This window comes from Miniopterus natalensis, chromosome 2, assembly GCF_054644295.1.
Source record: "Miniopterus natalensis isolate mMinNat1 chromosome 2, mMinNat1.hap1, whole genome shotgun sequence".
Classification (NCBI taxonomy): Eukaryota; Metazoa; Chordata; class Mammalia; order Chiroptera; family Miniopteridae; genus Miniopterus; species Miniopterus natalensis.
The window spans coordinates 133343920-133359861 of NC_142082.1; the positions used below are offsets into that span (position 1 = coordinate 133343920).

The window sequence follows — 15942 nt, forward strand, 5'->3', positions numbered from 1 at the left end:
TACTTATGATGAGCAAGTTTACTCAAAATGTAAATATAGCTCTGACTAAAGATACAGACATAGCATTCAGTACTTGATCTCAAGCAGAAAAACCTTTTAAAACTTTAAGTTTTATATAATTTCAGTTAGTAATAACTGTAAAACTCTGTATGTTAAAATAAATATTTTAAAATGACTCCAAATTACCGCTGCCAAAATATTCAGCTATGCTCTGTAACTGATATGTTAGTTTACAATTCTAAGATGACTTTGACCTTTAAATGCACACTTCGTAATTCTATTTAACAAATAAAAAAAAGCTGCTAAACATGCAAGCAATAAAGCAGAAAGACAGAAAATATGTATACATTAGGGTCACCTTTTTAATAAGTATATTTCCTTTTGATCTTCTAAAGGTTAACTGTAGAGTTTCAGTCATGAATACTGTTGCTGAAAATAGTAATCAGCCTGATATGTGATACATTAGACAAATATGGCAAAAGGGAGGCTCCAAAAGACTCCTGCACTCACAAGCGTAGCATCAATTTAGTAAGAGCCTTAAAAATTTCTCTTTTACTTATAGGGAAATTGTTTTCAGCTGAAAAAATTCAAATGTAGTTTATCTAGCATTTAATGTCCAACCCAACATAATTTTTATGATACTATGTCATATACATTCTATTGCATTTATTTATTTATTTTATTTATTGAATCAAGATCCAAATAAAGCCAATATATTACAATTGACTGGTAGTCTCTTAAATGTATTTTAACTGAAAAGTTGACCATCCATCTTTTTATTCTTGCAATATTTATTAAGACTATTTTATAGATGTTGAGATACATTCTAAAGAAGATGCAAATAATATTTAGTTACCCCTTTTTTTTGTGATGTTGGTAAGCATAAATTAACCAGTGCCTAGATCGAAGTGGGCAAACTATGACCCACAGGCTAATCTGACTTACCACCTATTTTTGTAAATAACATTTTACTGGAACACAGCCATACCCATTCATTTACGTATCATCTATGGCTACTTTTGCACCCCTAACAGCAAAGGTGAGCAGTTTCCATAGAGACCATTTTGGCCCACAAAGCTAAAAATATTTACTCTCTGGTCCTTTACAGAAAAAGTTTGGCGACTCCTATTGGCCATTAAATCACTGAATCTTTTAAAATTTTGCTCAGTAATGTTTTGTAATTTTCAGTGTAGAAAAGCAGTTTTTGTTGGTTTATTCCTAAGTACTTTGATCTATTATAAACATTATTTTAAAATTCAACTGTATTTGCTGCTGATATATAATTGATTTTTAAAAATTTATCTTTGTTGAAAGTATTACAAATGTCCCCCTTTTTTCCCCACTGACCCCCTCCACCCTGTCCCTCCCAGGCCTCCACCACGCTATTGTCTGTGTCATGGGTTATGCATATATGCATATAAATTCTTTGGTTAATCTCTCCCCACTCACCCACCCACCCCTTATATACTGACCATATATCCAGCTACCTCGCTAACCTTATTAATTCTAATTGTTTATTAGTACCATTTTTGAAATTTTTAACATATAAAATTATGTCTCTTAGACCATTGCAATTTTATTTCTTCTTTTTCAATCCTTACTCTTTTAGCTCCTTTCCTTGCACTACCATACTGGCTAAAACGTCTAATACAGTTACCCTTGTCTTTTACCTGATCTGAGAAGTAGAGGTTTGAATATTTTACGAATAAGTATATTTTGCACAGTTTCTATTCCTAGTTTTCTATTTCTATGAGTTTTTAAAAAAATCATACATGAATACTGAGTTTTATCAAATGCTTTTTCAGCACCTATTGAGATTATTTTTCTTCTTTATTCAGCTGATACCAAAATTATATGACTTTCAAAGTTAAATCAAAATTGCATTTAAAAAATCCACCTTAGCCAATTTTTATTGTCCTTTTTATATATTGCTGGATTTGGTTCCCTAATACTGTGTTTAGAAATTAAGCATCTATGTTCATGAATAAGACTAGCCTATAATTCTGCTTTTTTATAATGTCCTTCAGGGTTTTGTGTCATGTTTAGCCTAGCCATAAAATAGTTGGGAAGTATGCCTTCTATTTTTGGAAGAATTTGAATAAGATTGGTATACTTATTCCTTAAATATTTGGTAGAATACATTGATGAAACCTTCTGGACCTGCATTTTACTTTGTAGGAAGGTTTTCACTTAATGATTCTATTTCTTTAATCACAAAGTGCAATTCAGATTTTCTATTTCTCACTGTTGTATTTTTGTAGAAATTTGTCCATTTCAGCTAAATTTTCAAATTACTGCATAAAGCTGCTCAAAAACTTAATCTGTTAAAAAAGTCGTTAGGCTCTGCTAGGATGTCCGCTTTTCATTCCTAATATAGGTTATTTTGTGCCTATTCTCTTTTTATTCTTGATCAGTGTTGCCAGGACTCATCTTCATTTTATTGCCGTTAGTTCACTGTTTTTACAATGAGTAAACTTTGTATTTTTTTTCTATTTTATTAGTGTCTACTATATTCTTTCTTGATTAGGCTTAATTTCCTTTTCTTCTCTTAACTTCTTGAGAAAACAGATTTTCAGACTTTTTTCTTTTCCAATATATGCATTTACGCTATGAAGTTCCTTCTAAGGATGTCTTCAGTCACCCTTTTATGCTGCATTGTTTTATCATTCAGTTGAAAATATTAGACAATTTTAGAATACAAAAGAAATTTGTCTTCTGCACTAAGTGCTATGCATGTCATCAGGTCATGGTGGTTAATCACGTTGTTCAAATCTTCTTCCAAGCTCACTCATGTGATAGTTGGCAGGCCTCAGTTCCTCTCCAGCTGTTGGCAGAGACTTCAGTTCCTCATCATGTGAGTCTCTCTGTAGGCTGCCTGCATAGCATAGTTTCACTCAGAGTGATCCGAGGGAAAAAGATAACTCCTAAGTTAGAACTACTCATATATTTGTAAACTAATTTCTGAATTGACATACTATCACTTCAGCCATATTTTAATAGTCACACAGACCAACTGTGGTCCAATGTAGGAGGTTACACTCGTGTGAATACCAAGTGGTGGTGATCACTGGGGAGCATCTTTAAGGCTGGCTACCACAGTCTACCCTCTGGCCTCCAATAAGTCACAGCCCCTCCCCGCAAGATGCAAAGGCTCCCAATAGTCTCATCCCATTATAACATCAACTCAAAGTTCAGAAACTTGTCATCTAAATCTAATCCAGGTGTAAATGAGGATCCTTGGCTGTAGTTCCTTAAGCATCTTGAATACAGTTCCCCTTAATCTATAGGCCTGTGAACTAAATTATAAATCTTCTGTCCCACATACGCCCAGATTAAATGATGGGACACGCAGAAGATAATCTTTTAGATATTCCTGTAAAAAAGAAGGAAAAGAGGAGGTACAAAAGAGTCAATGGCCCATAGAAATTCTGAAATCCACCTGGGCAAATACTGGAAGATCCTTGATTAGGGCTCACTTCTGCCCTTACCTGAAAATGACTCTTTATAACTCTTGGTTCTGCTTTCCGAGTCATGCTTTTTTTCATGAAAGTTAACACGTGTGTCTGCAGTTGAGTAAAATATTTGTCTTGATTCCAACTTGTGGAAGTCTGGGAGGTAAAAGGCCTCTTTCATTTTATATTGTCTCTGCAGTCCAAGACGGCAGTGCTTCTTGAAAATACTGTAGGTCTCCAGCAAATCTCATCGGAGTTCATTCCATTAGACGAAAGTCACACACACAAATGTCCCCTAGGTGAGTCCTCTTTACCTTGGTTTAAGCTGAGGGGCAATGCTCTTTAGTTTCTTAGAAGCTTTATTATCCTTAGAAGCCTGAATGCTGAAAGGAGGTGTGAAGTACACTCTAAATTTTTTTCCCCTCTGCCAATCAGGCAACCCGATTTATTCAATAAATAAAATGCAAGGTGGGAGAAGAGGTGGGAAGGAAACTGTAGATTAAAACAGATTTAAAGCATATTGTTGTTGTTTTTTTACCAATATTTAGTACCTATATTATTAGCAATTTTTTCCAATTAAATTTATTTGGGTGGCACTGGCTAACACCACTATGTCAGTTTCAAGTGTACCATTCTATAAGACATAATCGGAATCTGCGTTATGTGCTCACCACCTATCGTCTAGTCTCCCTCTATTACCATATATTTCACCCTTTACCCCTTTCATCCTCCCACTCACCTTCCTCTCTGGCAATCTATTTTTTTAAATCTTTTTTTTAATCTTTACCTGAGGATATTGTCTCCATTGCTTTTCAGAGAGCGGGGGGAGGGGGGACATCAATGTGAGAGAGACACACTGGATGCCTCCTGAACATGCCCCAGTGGGGCTGGGATGGAGCCTGCAACCAAGGTAGGAGGTACGTGCCCTTGCCGGAATTGAACCCAGGACCCTTCAGTCCACAGGCTGACACTCTAACCACTGAGCCAAATCATCCTGGGCTGGTAATTTTACACTGTTGTGTGTGTCTGTAAGTTTGTTTTGTTCATTTGTTGCTTTCTTCTTTTTCCTCCCCAAATAAGTAATATAGATTTATTCAAGGATCTTAGAGCTTACAAACTGGGAAAACAGCTAGGCAAAAACCCAGAAGTATTCTGAAGAAGAAAAAAAAAGTTCTTATAGTAAAAAGTACATTCTAAAGAAATATCAGTCTTGCATTTTTAGCCCTAGGGTTGGTCCTGGACAGTTATCAGTCAGATGTCGGGTGGACTGAATGATGGATGCCAGGTAATCTGGAAGATGGGTGCCAGGAGGTCTGGTTATGTCCAGTGGTCTGGACAATAGATGTCAGATGGGTATGTGGATACCTGAGTACTTCAGGAGATAATCAGAGGGTTATTTGGAGGTTTGATTATGTCCAGATATCTAGGCATTGACACAGGACAGCTGTGTGTACTGGGATAAGTCACTCAACCTTCATGAGCCTCAGTCTTTTCATTCAATAACATGCTCAAAGGTGACCAGAGCAGGCCTTAACCTGGAGAACTCCAGTGAGGGGTTGTCTCTGTTGCTTTCAGTTTTATATCCCACATATGAGTGAAATCATATGGTTCTTGTGCTTTTCCATCTGACTTATTTCGCTTAGCATGATACTCTCAAAATCCATCCATGTTGTCACAAATGGCAGTATTTCATTATGCGTAAGCAGTATTCCACTGTATATCTGTACCACAACTTCTTTATCCAGTCATCCATCAAAGGATTTAGGTTGTTTCCATGTTTTGTCCACTGTGAATAATGCTGCAATGAACATATGGGTGCATGTATCTTTACAAATATATATTTTCAAATATTTCAGGTAGATACCCAAAAGAGGAATTGCTGGGTGATATGGTAGCTCTATTCTTAATTTTTTGAGGAATCTCCATACTGTTTTCCACAGTGGCTGTATCAGTTCACATTCCCACTAGCAGTGTGTGAGGGTTCCTTTTTCTCCACATCCTCTTCACCTCTTGTTATTTTTTGTCTTACTGATAACAGCCATTCTAACAGGTGTGAGATGGCATCTCATTGTGGTTTTGATTTGCATTTCCCTTGTAGCTAATGAAGTTGAGCATCTTTTCATACATTCTTTAAAGGGCCTTTTGCTTGAACAGAGTTGTGAGGCACCACCATTAGCTTTTCTGAAGTCTTAACAATGAATTTTATAATCACATCCTAGGCTTCAACGTTAGACCATACTTGCCTGACAGTGCCTTGAGTTTGATCTTTGCTCAGAGACACATCTTAGTTTTAGCATTATCTGTTATCTGGAGAGGCTAGAAATCTTTAAAACCAGGAAGTCTTGGCTCCTTTTTATTTAGCAGCCCTTTCTTTACCTTCTCTCTGTCTTCTCACATTTGATTATAGCAGCACAAGAGGAAACCAGGCAGTACTTTCAACATTTTGGCAGATCGTTCAAATATATCATTAGATATATTATTTTTACCTTCAAGTTTGCTGCCACTGATGTGTTGCTAAACTTTCCGCCACCTTATAACAAAGAACACTTTCTTCAAGGTTCTAATAAAACTTTCCTCACTTTCTTTTAAGTCTTCACTGGCAGCCTCCTCAATTGCTGAAATTCTACTACCAATTTATTCAAGGCTCTTTAGGCTTTCACTAATACTCTTAAAAGTCCTTACAGCTTCTACACACTGCCCAGTTCCAAAACCATTACCTTCCAAGTTTTTTAGGCAGCACACTATAGTTCAGATATCAAAAAATCAGTATTAGCTAGCTATTGCTGCATAATAAATTACCCCCAAATACAGCAGCTTCACAAAGCACACATCTCACATAGTTTCTCAGGTCAAGAATCTGGAGCAGCTTAGCTGGGTTGTTCTGGGTTGGGGTTTCTTGTGAGATTGTTGTCAAACTGTATGTAGACTGGGGCTTCAATTATTTGGAAGCTTGGATGAGATTGCAGGATTCACTCCAGGCTCATTCATGACTGTTGGTAGGCCTCTGTTCCTCTCTTATCCAGTGATCTCAGTTCCCTATTGAGGCTCTCCAAAGGCTGTCTGAGTATGCAGTTGAATTTCCCAGACTCAGAAACGAGAGAGAGCACAAGGGCATGCATGCACAACCAGGATATAAGCCAAGTTGTCTTTTATAATTTAATCTTTTCTTTTTTAATAAGGTATAACTGACATAAAAGATTGTAAGTTTTAAGCGTACAACATAACGATTCAATATTTATACATATTGCAAAACGATCACCACAATAAGTCCAGCTAACATCTGTCACCATGCATAGTTACAAAATTTTTTTTCTTGTGATGAGAACTTTTAAGATCTGCTCTCTCAGCAGCTTTCAAATATGCAATACAGTATTATTAACTATAGTTACCATACTGTACATTATATCCCCATGATTTATTTATAACTGGAAGTTTGTTCCTTTTTACCCCCTTCAGCTAATCTTGAAAGTGATAAGCCATGACATCTGCTATATGTTTCTGGCTACCCAGACCAATACAATCCTAAGACCTTGGCACAACGTGCAAAAGGACTACCCAAGGATGTGGATATGAAGAGGTAGAAATCATTGTGGGTCATCTTGGAGGCTACTATCTTAATTTATGTTAATATTGTTATGTAAGTTTTATACATATTTTCATCCCTGTAAGAAATTATTACTATACAGTCTGCCATAATATTTATTCACAATGTTTACTTTTGTCAGTGTACATTTTTTCCTGTGTCTCCAAGCTTCCATATGGAGCAATTTTCCTTCCATTCTGCAGACTGTTTTGTATTTCCTTTAATTCGGTCTTCTGGTAACAAATTCTACCAACTTGCTTATCTAAAAATAGCTTTTTCTGAAGGATCCTTTCTTTGGTCACAGAATTCTAGGTTAGCAGATATTTTTTCTCAGCATGTTAAAATTTTTTTCTTTCACCTCTCTTGAGAAATCATTTATTTGTCATATCCTTACTTTGAAGGTAATATATTTTCTGGCTACTGTAAGAAATATCTTTTTACCTTTGCTTTTCAACAGATTTACTGGGTATGGTTCTGCTTATTTTTTTCAGCTTGGGATCCACAGAATTTCTTCAGTCTGTAGCATGATACCTTTCATTGGTTCTGGAAAATTCTCAGCTATTATTACCTCCAGGATTACTTTTACCCCATTCTTTACTCTCCTTCTAAGAGTTCTCTTATATGTATATTAAACTTATTCATTGTATTACATGTGTCCCTTTGCTTTTTTCTGTTTTTTCCATTCTTTAGTGTGTACATTTTGTACTGATATTATCATTTACTTTACAAGTTTGTCTTTGGTTCTGTTTGATCTAGTATTTTACCTAAACATTAAGACCTTATTTCTTAATTTTTTCATATTATTCAGTTTCAGGATTTCATTTGGCTCTTAACAGTTCTGTCCTTCTTTTCAACTCTGTCTTTTTTTATTTTTGAACATAATATGCACAGTATTTTAAAGTCTGTGTCTGATAACTCCATTATCTGGATTCCTCATGGGTCTGTTTGTGTTTGTTGTCTACAGTTTCTCTTGGATTTTGGTTTCATTGTATTTCCTGCTCATTTGTCTGGTGTGCTTTTTAATTGAATGTCTGACACTAGAAATGAAACATTTTAGAGATAATTTGTGGCCCAGGAAGATGATTAACTTCTTTCTGCATAATAGCTAGGGGTATTACCAACCCTAGATTCTTTTTTTATTTTTTTAATTTTTTTATTGCATATCTTCATTTTTTTAATTTATTTTTATTTTTAATTTTTTTTAAAATATGTGTAATTTTTATTTTTGTTTAAAGTATTACAGATATCCCTTTTTCTCCCCAATGACCCGTGCCCCCCCGTTCCTTCCTCCTCCCCAGTCACTCTCCCCACCATTGTCCGTGTCCTTGGCCAACCCTAGATTCTAATCAGAGATTAGTAAAAGTCAAAGTTAGGCTTCAGATCCTAAAAGACCAGTCAGTTCTTCAACTGAGCTCCACTAGCATCAGAGTCATGTGGGGCACAGTATAAATGGAAATTCCCAGTCTTAATGATTTAATTTTGGAGGAAGACACATTTTAATAAAAACTCCAGGTAATTTTTATGCATACTAAAGTTTGAAAATTACTTTACAGGTTAAATAAATTCTAACTACCTTAATTAAAAAATAAATGTATGATCTCCTAGCAGACTTGTTAAAGTTTTTTCCTTTCTACCTATGTAAAGTTTTCATGATTCTTTTCTTTTTTGCTTTACTTTTGCTTATCATACACAAATTTCAAAAAATGCCAAAACATCTTTTAAAAAGTAATGCCGAATGTCAGAGGGATGGAGGAGGGCGGGTGGGTAGAGGGGGAGAGAGTAACCAAAGAACTTATACGCATATATGAACAACCCAAGGATGTAGACAATGGTGGGGAGAGGGACTGGGGAGGGGGAAGGGACGGGGTGGAATGGGTCATTGGGGAGAAAAAGGGACGTCTGTAATATTTTAAACAAAAATAAAATAAAATAAAATAAAGTAATGCCAATGAAGTTGTTGGCTGATTTATTTACCATTAACAACTTGTACTGTACAATATGCTACATTTATTAAGGAAAAAAAGTGTATCATTAAGGTTAAAGTAATACAGTTTAACGCATTTGAAGATATTTCAGACACAGATTTTCCTTTACCCCAGAAATGAAGTTCTTCTTCTAGACAGTATTAGAGCCAGTCTATCATTCAAATGGTCAAAACACTCAAATCTCCAGCAATACAGATAAAATGATAGACCTTTTTATATATATAAGGCTAACATTACTAAAAGAGAGGAATCCTAATTTTGAAATGACTACAAGAAAAGGTTGAGTGAAATTAAGGAACTATATTTAAAGTAACTAAATCAAAGGCACATTCACATTCTATTTAGAAAACAAGATTCAATTCTAATCTGTCATAAATATACAAATACAAATAAAAATAGTTACTATAGCAATTTTGTAGCATCTGTTCCAAATAAATCCAAAATGGTTTGGTTTACTAGAGGTTTATACCCTTGTGCTACATAATTCATCTTTTTAATTGTTTCCATGTAGGAAAAAAACACACAAACAAATAATTATGCTCAGAGAGCCTGGCTCTTCCTCCATTTCCCCCCCACGCCCACCCCTCCTCACCCAAATACACTATCAAACACTTGTGTAAAGTTGGCAAATCTACTTCAAGCATTTGGCATTCTTCTACTATGGAATGACTTTTTAGTCCCCAAAAGTAAAGAAAATCAATCATTTTTAATTCTTCTAGACTATAATTATAAAACTTTAAAATGAGGAATAAGAAAGATATCTTCATTTTCAAGTTAAAAAAATTAGGTTGCAATATATTTTTTCAAGTTTTAGTTTCTTTTTTATTTTCTAATTTTCTAATATAAAAAAAAGCAGCACTGCACCGTGGTTAAGAAAACAGTCATGCTGCCTTAGTTTGTAAACTGAAAGGACTTTCTAAAATGCCCCGAACCTCTCTACTTCTGTTCTCATTTCCTCATCTATAAAACTGAGATAATAATAGTTACTCAGGGTTTTCTGTGAGGATTAATTTAGTTAAAAATGTATAGCAGTCCCCTCGTCATCCATGAGGGATACGTTCCAGGATTCCCAGTGTATGCCTGAAACCATGAAGAGTACTGAACCTATATATACTATGTTTTTTCCTTTACATACATATCTATGATAAAGCTTACTTATAAATCAGGCACAGTTAGAGATTAATAGTAACCAATATAAAATAGAACACACAACAATATAATGAAATAAACTCTACGTGAATGTGGTCTCTCTCTAACCAATTTGATGACTGAGGCAGCTACTAAGTGAGTAATGGGCAGGTAGAGGGTACAGCATGGATATGCTGGACAGAGATGATTCACAACCCAGGCAAAATGGGGCAATATGGAGTAAGAGTTCAACATGCTACACACAATGGCATGCAACTGAAAACTTATGAATTGTTTCATTCTTGAATCTTTCCATTTAATATTTTTGGATCACTGTTAACTATAGGTAAATGAAATCATATCAAGCAAAACCACAAATAAGGAGGGACTACTTTTATGTGCTTGTAACAGTGGCTGGTGTATAGTAAATCCTCTATATATGTTAGCTGTTATTACACAGTGTGCAGCAACATCTTGCTAGTCTTTATCTCAAAGATAACTGACAAGGCTTCACGAGTCATTGAATTAACAATAAAATGTGAGTTGTTCAAGAAAAAAATTTTTAATCAGTTATTTTTAATATGTACCTTTCGTGCTATTGGTTCCTGACCTTCCATCAATGTATACCAGCTGACAAGTTTATTCCAGCCCTCAGTTGGCAATAGTATGTAATCCAGTTCATCAATAAGATGCTCCTTAAGTGACTGGGCATCACCATCTGCAAAAGGAAAAACAAATTCAATACATAAAAAGAAACAATAGTATATACCTCTAAATACTCTGGTTGTATACATCACAAATTACTTAAACTCATGAGGAATAATTTAAGTATTTAAATAAGTTTTGAAGAAAGCGCTAAAGAGGTTCACATCTAAATCTATACATTCCAAAATAAACTGTTGCTTTAAAAACTTCCAATGTTTGGCATTAGTCAAAGAATAATGTTTAAAAACATAATTTTTCTTTTATTAGGCTCTTAAAAATATAGTAAGGTATAACTATTAGCCGAGGGACCTCAAAAAAGAGGGTTTCCCAAATATTTTGAGTATCAGAGATCCAATGCATGGTAATAGTGGCTAATGTAGCATTAGCTGATGAAGGAAACTCAAAAACAAATCAATAACCTTTCACAATGACTCTAAAGAACATGGGGCTGTAAACCATGATGGAAATCACAAAAGGGCATCCTGTGAACCAACTCATTATTCCAGAAGGCTCATAATCTAGACTCCTCCCCAGAGCTAAAAGGGAAGTAGTTTTTCAGATGTGGTTCTAATTCTATAATCCACTTTCAAAATTCTATTTAAACTAAAAATTTATTACAGGGCAGGCCAGAGATCTTGAATTATACCTACATCACAGTCCTAATCTGAGATTCATTTATTATTATCTGGCCCTTTACTTCAATTTCCAAAGTATAGACACAGAAATAATTTAAGTTACAGACAACAAAAAAGGGATTTTCTCATTCTGAGCCAGTCTTAAATGATCAAATATGGGAAACCAAATTGTTCTTGGTAGAATTTCAATAATAAGAACATACTATTCTTATTAGATAAAAATCTATAAATTAAGCAAGAAGCCGGAAAAACGCTGAAAGGATTAAGAAAGTTATTTATTCTACCTAGGATCAATCTATGGTCACAGAATTATACTAAACTTTGAGAAACTATGTTTCATATAGAGCAGAAATGGGAAATCTCTGAATTTTATAATATGGACTTCAGGAATAAATGCAAATGAAGTATTAATTTTTAAGCTCAGTTTTTTCAAACTTTATTTGTAATTTTTAAATTCTTGATGAAAACTGATAATTTGCAACACATTTTCAGAACGTTCTGAAGGTGAAAAAACTCCCTGTATGGATAATGTACTATGTGACATAATACAGCAGATAACCATGTTATCTCAGTCAATCCTCAAAGCAATCCTATAAAATAGATATCTTCATTTTAGATTAGAAAATATATCCAGGGAAACTGAGAAAGTTGCCTAAGATCATACATACAGAAAATTACAGGTATAGTAAAATATGTTATTATTGAGAAAACCCTGTTATCTCAACTGATTTTCCACTATTATGAAGTAAATTTCTCCATTTTTATTAGTAAACAGACTTAGATATTGATTTAACATGCCCAAGGCCATAAAGACAGAAAATTAGAGAGTGGGTTCAAACACAAATCCTTCTACTCTAGCATCCATTTTCTTTCACTATAACATAATGCTTCAAAGAAAACAGAAAAAAGTTTAAAATTAAGACTTCTATTCTGTTTTCCACAATAATTCAAGAGTTTGAGTAAATGATTTTACTACAGACCAGAATGTAAATAGTTATTTGTATCTAGTAGACAAAATAAAATCATTATTTTTAAAGGGGGAAAACACCCCTAAACTAAACACAGAACAGCTGATATTTGTTACTTTTGTGTTTATTGATATATAATTGACATACAATAAACTAAACATATTTAAAATGTAGTTTGATAAGTTTTGACATATCAATACCTGTGTGAACCCTATACCACTGCCAAAATGATGAACATACTCATCACCTGCAAAGGTTTCCTTGTAGCCTTTTGTAATCTCTCCTTCCTGTCCATCCGAGTCCACCACCCTATTGCCAGAAAACCACTTATCTGTGTTTTGCAACTATAGACTATTTTGTATGTTCTAGAATTTTATATGAAAATTGTGTCTGCTTTCTGTTATCATAGGCAAATCTGAATTTTTTACAATCTTAGATAAAAATAGTATGTACTGTTTTATGTGTCTTCATTTATGCTGCATAATTATCTTGAGATCCATTCATGTTTTTATGTATCAATAGTTCATACCTTTTAATTGCTGAGTAGGATATCATTATATGGATATACTATAATTTGTTTATCCATTCAGCTGTTGATGGGTATTTTGGGTTGTTTCCAATTTTCTCTATTACAAACAACACTGCTATAAACATTTGTGTACAAGTTTTCATATGGATATATACTTCCATTTTTCTTAGGTGAATGCCTAGGAGTGGAATAGCTGGTTCCTATGGTAAATATACTTAGCGTTTTAGGAAACTGCCAGGCTTTTTTATCCCAGAAACAGTATATGAAAGTTCTGCTTGCTCCATATCCTTGTCAGCACTTGGTATGGGGTCAGTCTTTTAAAATTTAATCATTTTAATACATATATAGTGGTACCTCATTGTGCTTTTAACCTTCATTTCTTTAATGACTAATGATGTTGAGTATCTTTGCATGTGCTTTTTGAAAACTTCTCTGGTGAAGCATCTGTTCAAATCATTGCCCACACTTTCCACTGGGCTTTATTAATGCAAAAATCCAAAAATGTAAACATATATCTGTGCTCCCCAACTTAAATAAAAAATGTCAGTATCCATTAGGAAAAACAATCTACAACACAATATTCCCCCCAAATAATAAGATAGTGCTTTCTAACTTACATTCTTCATTTAAATGTTTAAGTAATAACAAGCCTTTATTACATCATAAATGAAAAACAGAATTTGTCACAATACAGACTAATTTTGACAGAATAATGTGAGTTCATTAGAATACAAAGAAATTTCTAATTTATCCATTTACTCACATTAACATTTTCTATATTCCACACATTGACTATAACATATTGAAATGAACACATTTACAACTTGACTGAAAGAAGAAAATAATACCTTTGAGAAGTCCAGAGTTATCAATGGGTCCAGGATAAACATTCTGATCTCCCATCTGGTATTTGTCCCAACTGTCAAAGCCAACATATTTTTTCCACTGTTTGAACCAGCGACTATCAACTAGGTACCTAAAAAAGAAAAACTGATAAAGGAAAACCTGGAACTATAGAAACAGCACAGAAGCAATTTTTGATACAGTAAACCCTCGATTTTGTAGGCCTCGATTTAAGGAACTTCAGATTTAATGGACAAAATTTTGGGTCCATATGTCATATGTGAAAATTAACACCCTGTTAATTTTAAAATGCTTTTAACTAAGGCTTGCTTATAATTAAACTGACAGGTTAGTTTTTTGTTATTAATTCACTGTTACTTCTAACAAATTTTAGCAAATAGGCCCTAGGTTGTAAAAAACACTGTAGTAATTTTGCTGACATAAATAAATATTCTATATCTACAACTATTTACATATTTAAATCCAAGAGTCACCAATCGTAAACAATGTTTGGAGGTTGATTAGCAAGTGATCACACTGCATCTCCAGCGGTAATTGGTGCAGTTGTCACTTAGCGTGACTTTCTGCAGTAGTTTTAATGTGTGCTGCCCATGAACCAATGTGCACTAAGCCAAGCCCCAGCCATGTGCATTTGTTTACTCACAGTGACTGGTGAATACACTCATTTACTAGACCTATTCAGTACAAATTTAAAATTACAGTAATACATATAGAAAACTTTTCTGTGAAATTAAACTTTTCACACATACTTAATTTTAATTACAAAAATGTTTCTACATAAGTAAAAACAGGTAAACTAACTAATTTGTCAAATTTTTACCATACACATTCAGAAAACCTACTTTATTATATAATGGACTTTTGGCTTTAACGGACACTTCCTTGTCCAAATTAGTCAGTTATATCAAGGTTTTACTGTATTTCATTTTATATTAAAGTACGTGCCTACTTCAAAGATTACTGAAAATAATCTTAATGTCACAGTATTTGAAAGAAAAATATTTCACTTGTATAAAGTATTATTTCTAATGTTCTACAAATATCTACTACTAGATAACAAATATTGACACACATTTAAACAAATACCTCATAGCACTTTTTAAAAATGCAAGTAATATCTCATTAAAATATTTGCTAATTGAAAAGTTCAAATGGTAATCATAAAAATCAAAACAAATTTTAAAATGCAATATGATAAAATATGAAAGAAAAATGGTTCTTTTGCAAAAAAATTACAAATACCATATGTTAATTTTGTATATTTTACTGTATCTTTTGGGAGTAAGAAAAGCAATTATTAAAGATTTGTAAGTCTGATTATAATAATTATCATCAAAGTTTTAAAAAAATACTTTAAAACTAATTAGGTACTTCACCAAAAAATGTTAATAACAACAATACTGTGTCCAACTGCTTCTCATACAGTAGTATAATCTACTAGGACAAGCAGGATTGATTTTTGATTGACTTAAAAAGGGTGATACATAAGCATTTTAAGCATTACTGAAACTACATTCTTTTTTTTTTTTTTAAATATATCTTTATTGATTTCAGAGAGAGGAAAGGAGAGGGAGAGAGAGAGAGAAACACCAATGATGAGAGAGTCATTGACCGGCTGCCTCCTGCATGCCCCCAACTGGGGATCAAGCCCACAACCCGGGCATGTGCCCTGACAGGGAATTGAACCCTGATCGCCTGGATCCTAGGTCGACGCTCAACAGCTGAGCCACGCCCGGCCGGGCCATTTTATTTTCAAAAACTAAAAAAATTAGTTTCTCATCAGATGACCAGTGACAGGCAAAAGTAAAATAATGGTTCTCTAGCAAAGAGAGCATAAAAAATCATAAACCTAAAGAACTTTATAAATTTATTCTGACTATATCTACTATGAAAATACTGCTTTATCACTGGTACTCTTCTGAAAACATTTTCCCCACATTTAACCAGGTTCAGTCACAAACAAAATCAAAAGTATAGGTTAACAAGACATGTGAAGCCCGTGTGTATAATATAATAATATAGGTAACCACGTTTTTAGATCATCATCCTGATGTTTCTGTGCTTACTACATATAGCACTAAAGGAATAAAATG

The 15942-nt window shown here is 33.9% G+C and overlaps 1 protein-coding gene across 2 annotated transcripts in view; it reads right to left on the minus strand.

Moving 5' to 3' along the window:
* The window catches only part of USP15 (ubiquitin specific peptidase 15), a 107644-nt gene that overhangs the window by 73443 nt on the left and 18259 nt on the right, over positions 1-15942 (minus strand). For both annotated transcript variants that reach the window (XM_016224459.2, XM_016224458.2), the window contains exons 2-3: positions 13834-13961; positions 10736-10866 (exon numbers count right to left, since the gene is read on the minus strand). In XM_016224459.2, the coding sequence (XP_016079945.1) occupies positions 10736-10866; positions 13834-13961 (259 nt within the window). The remainder of the gene's footprint in view (positions 1-10735; positions 10867-13833; positions 13962-15942) is intronic.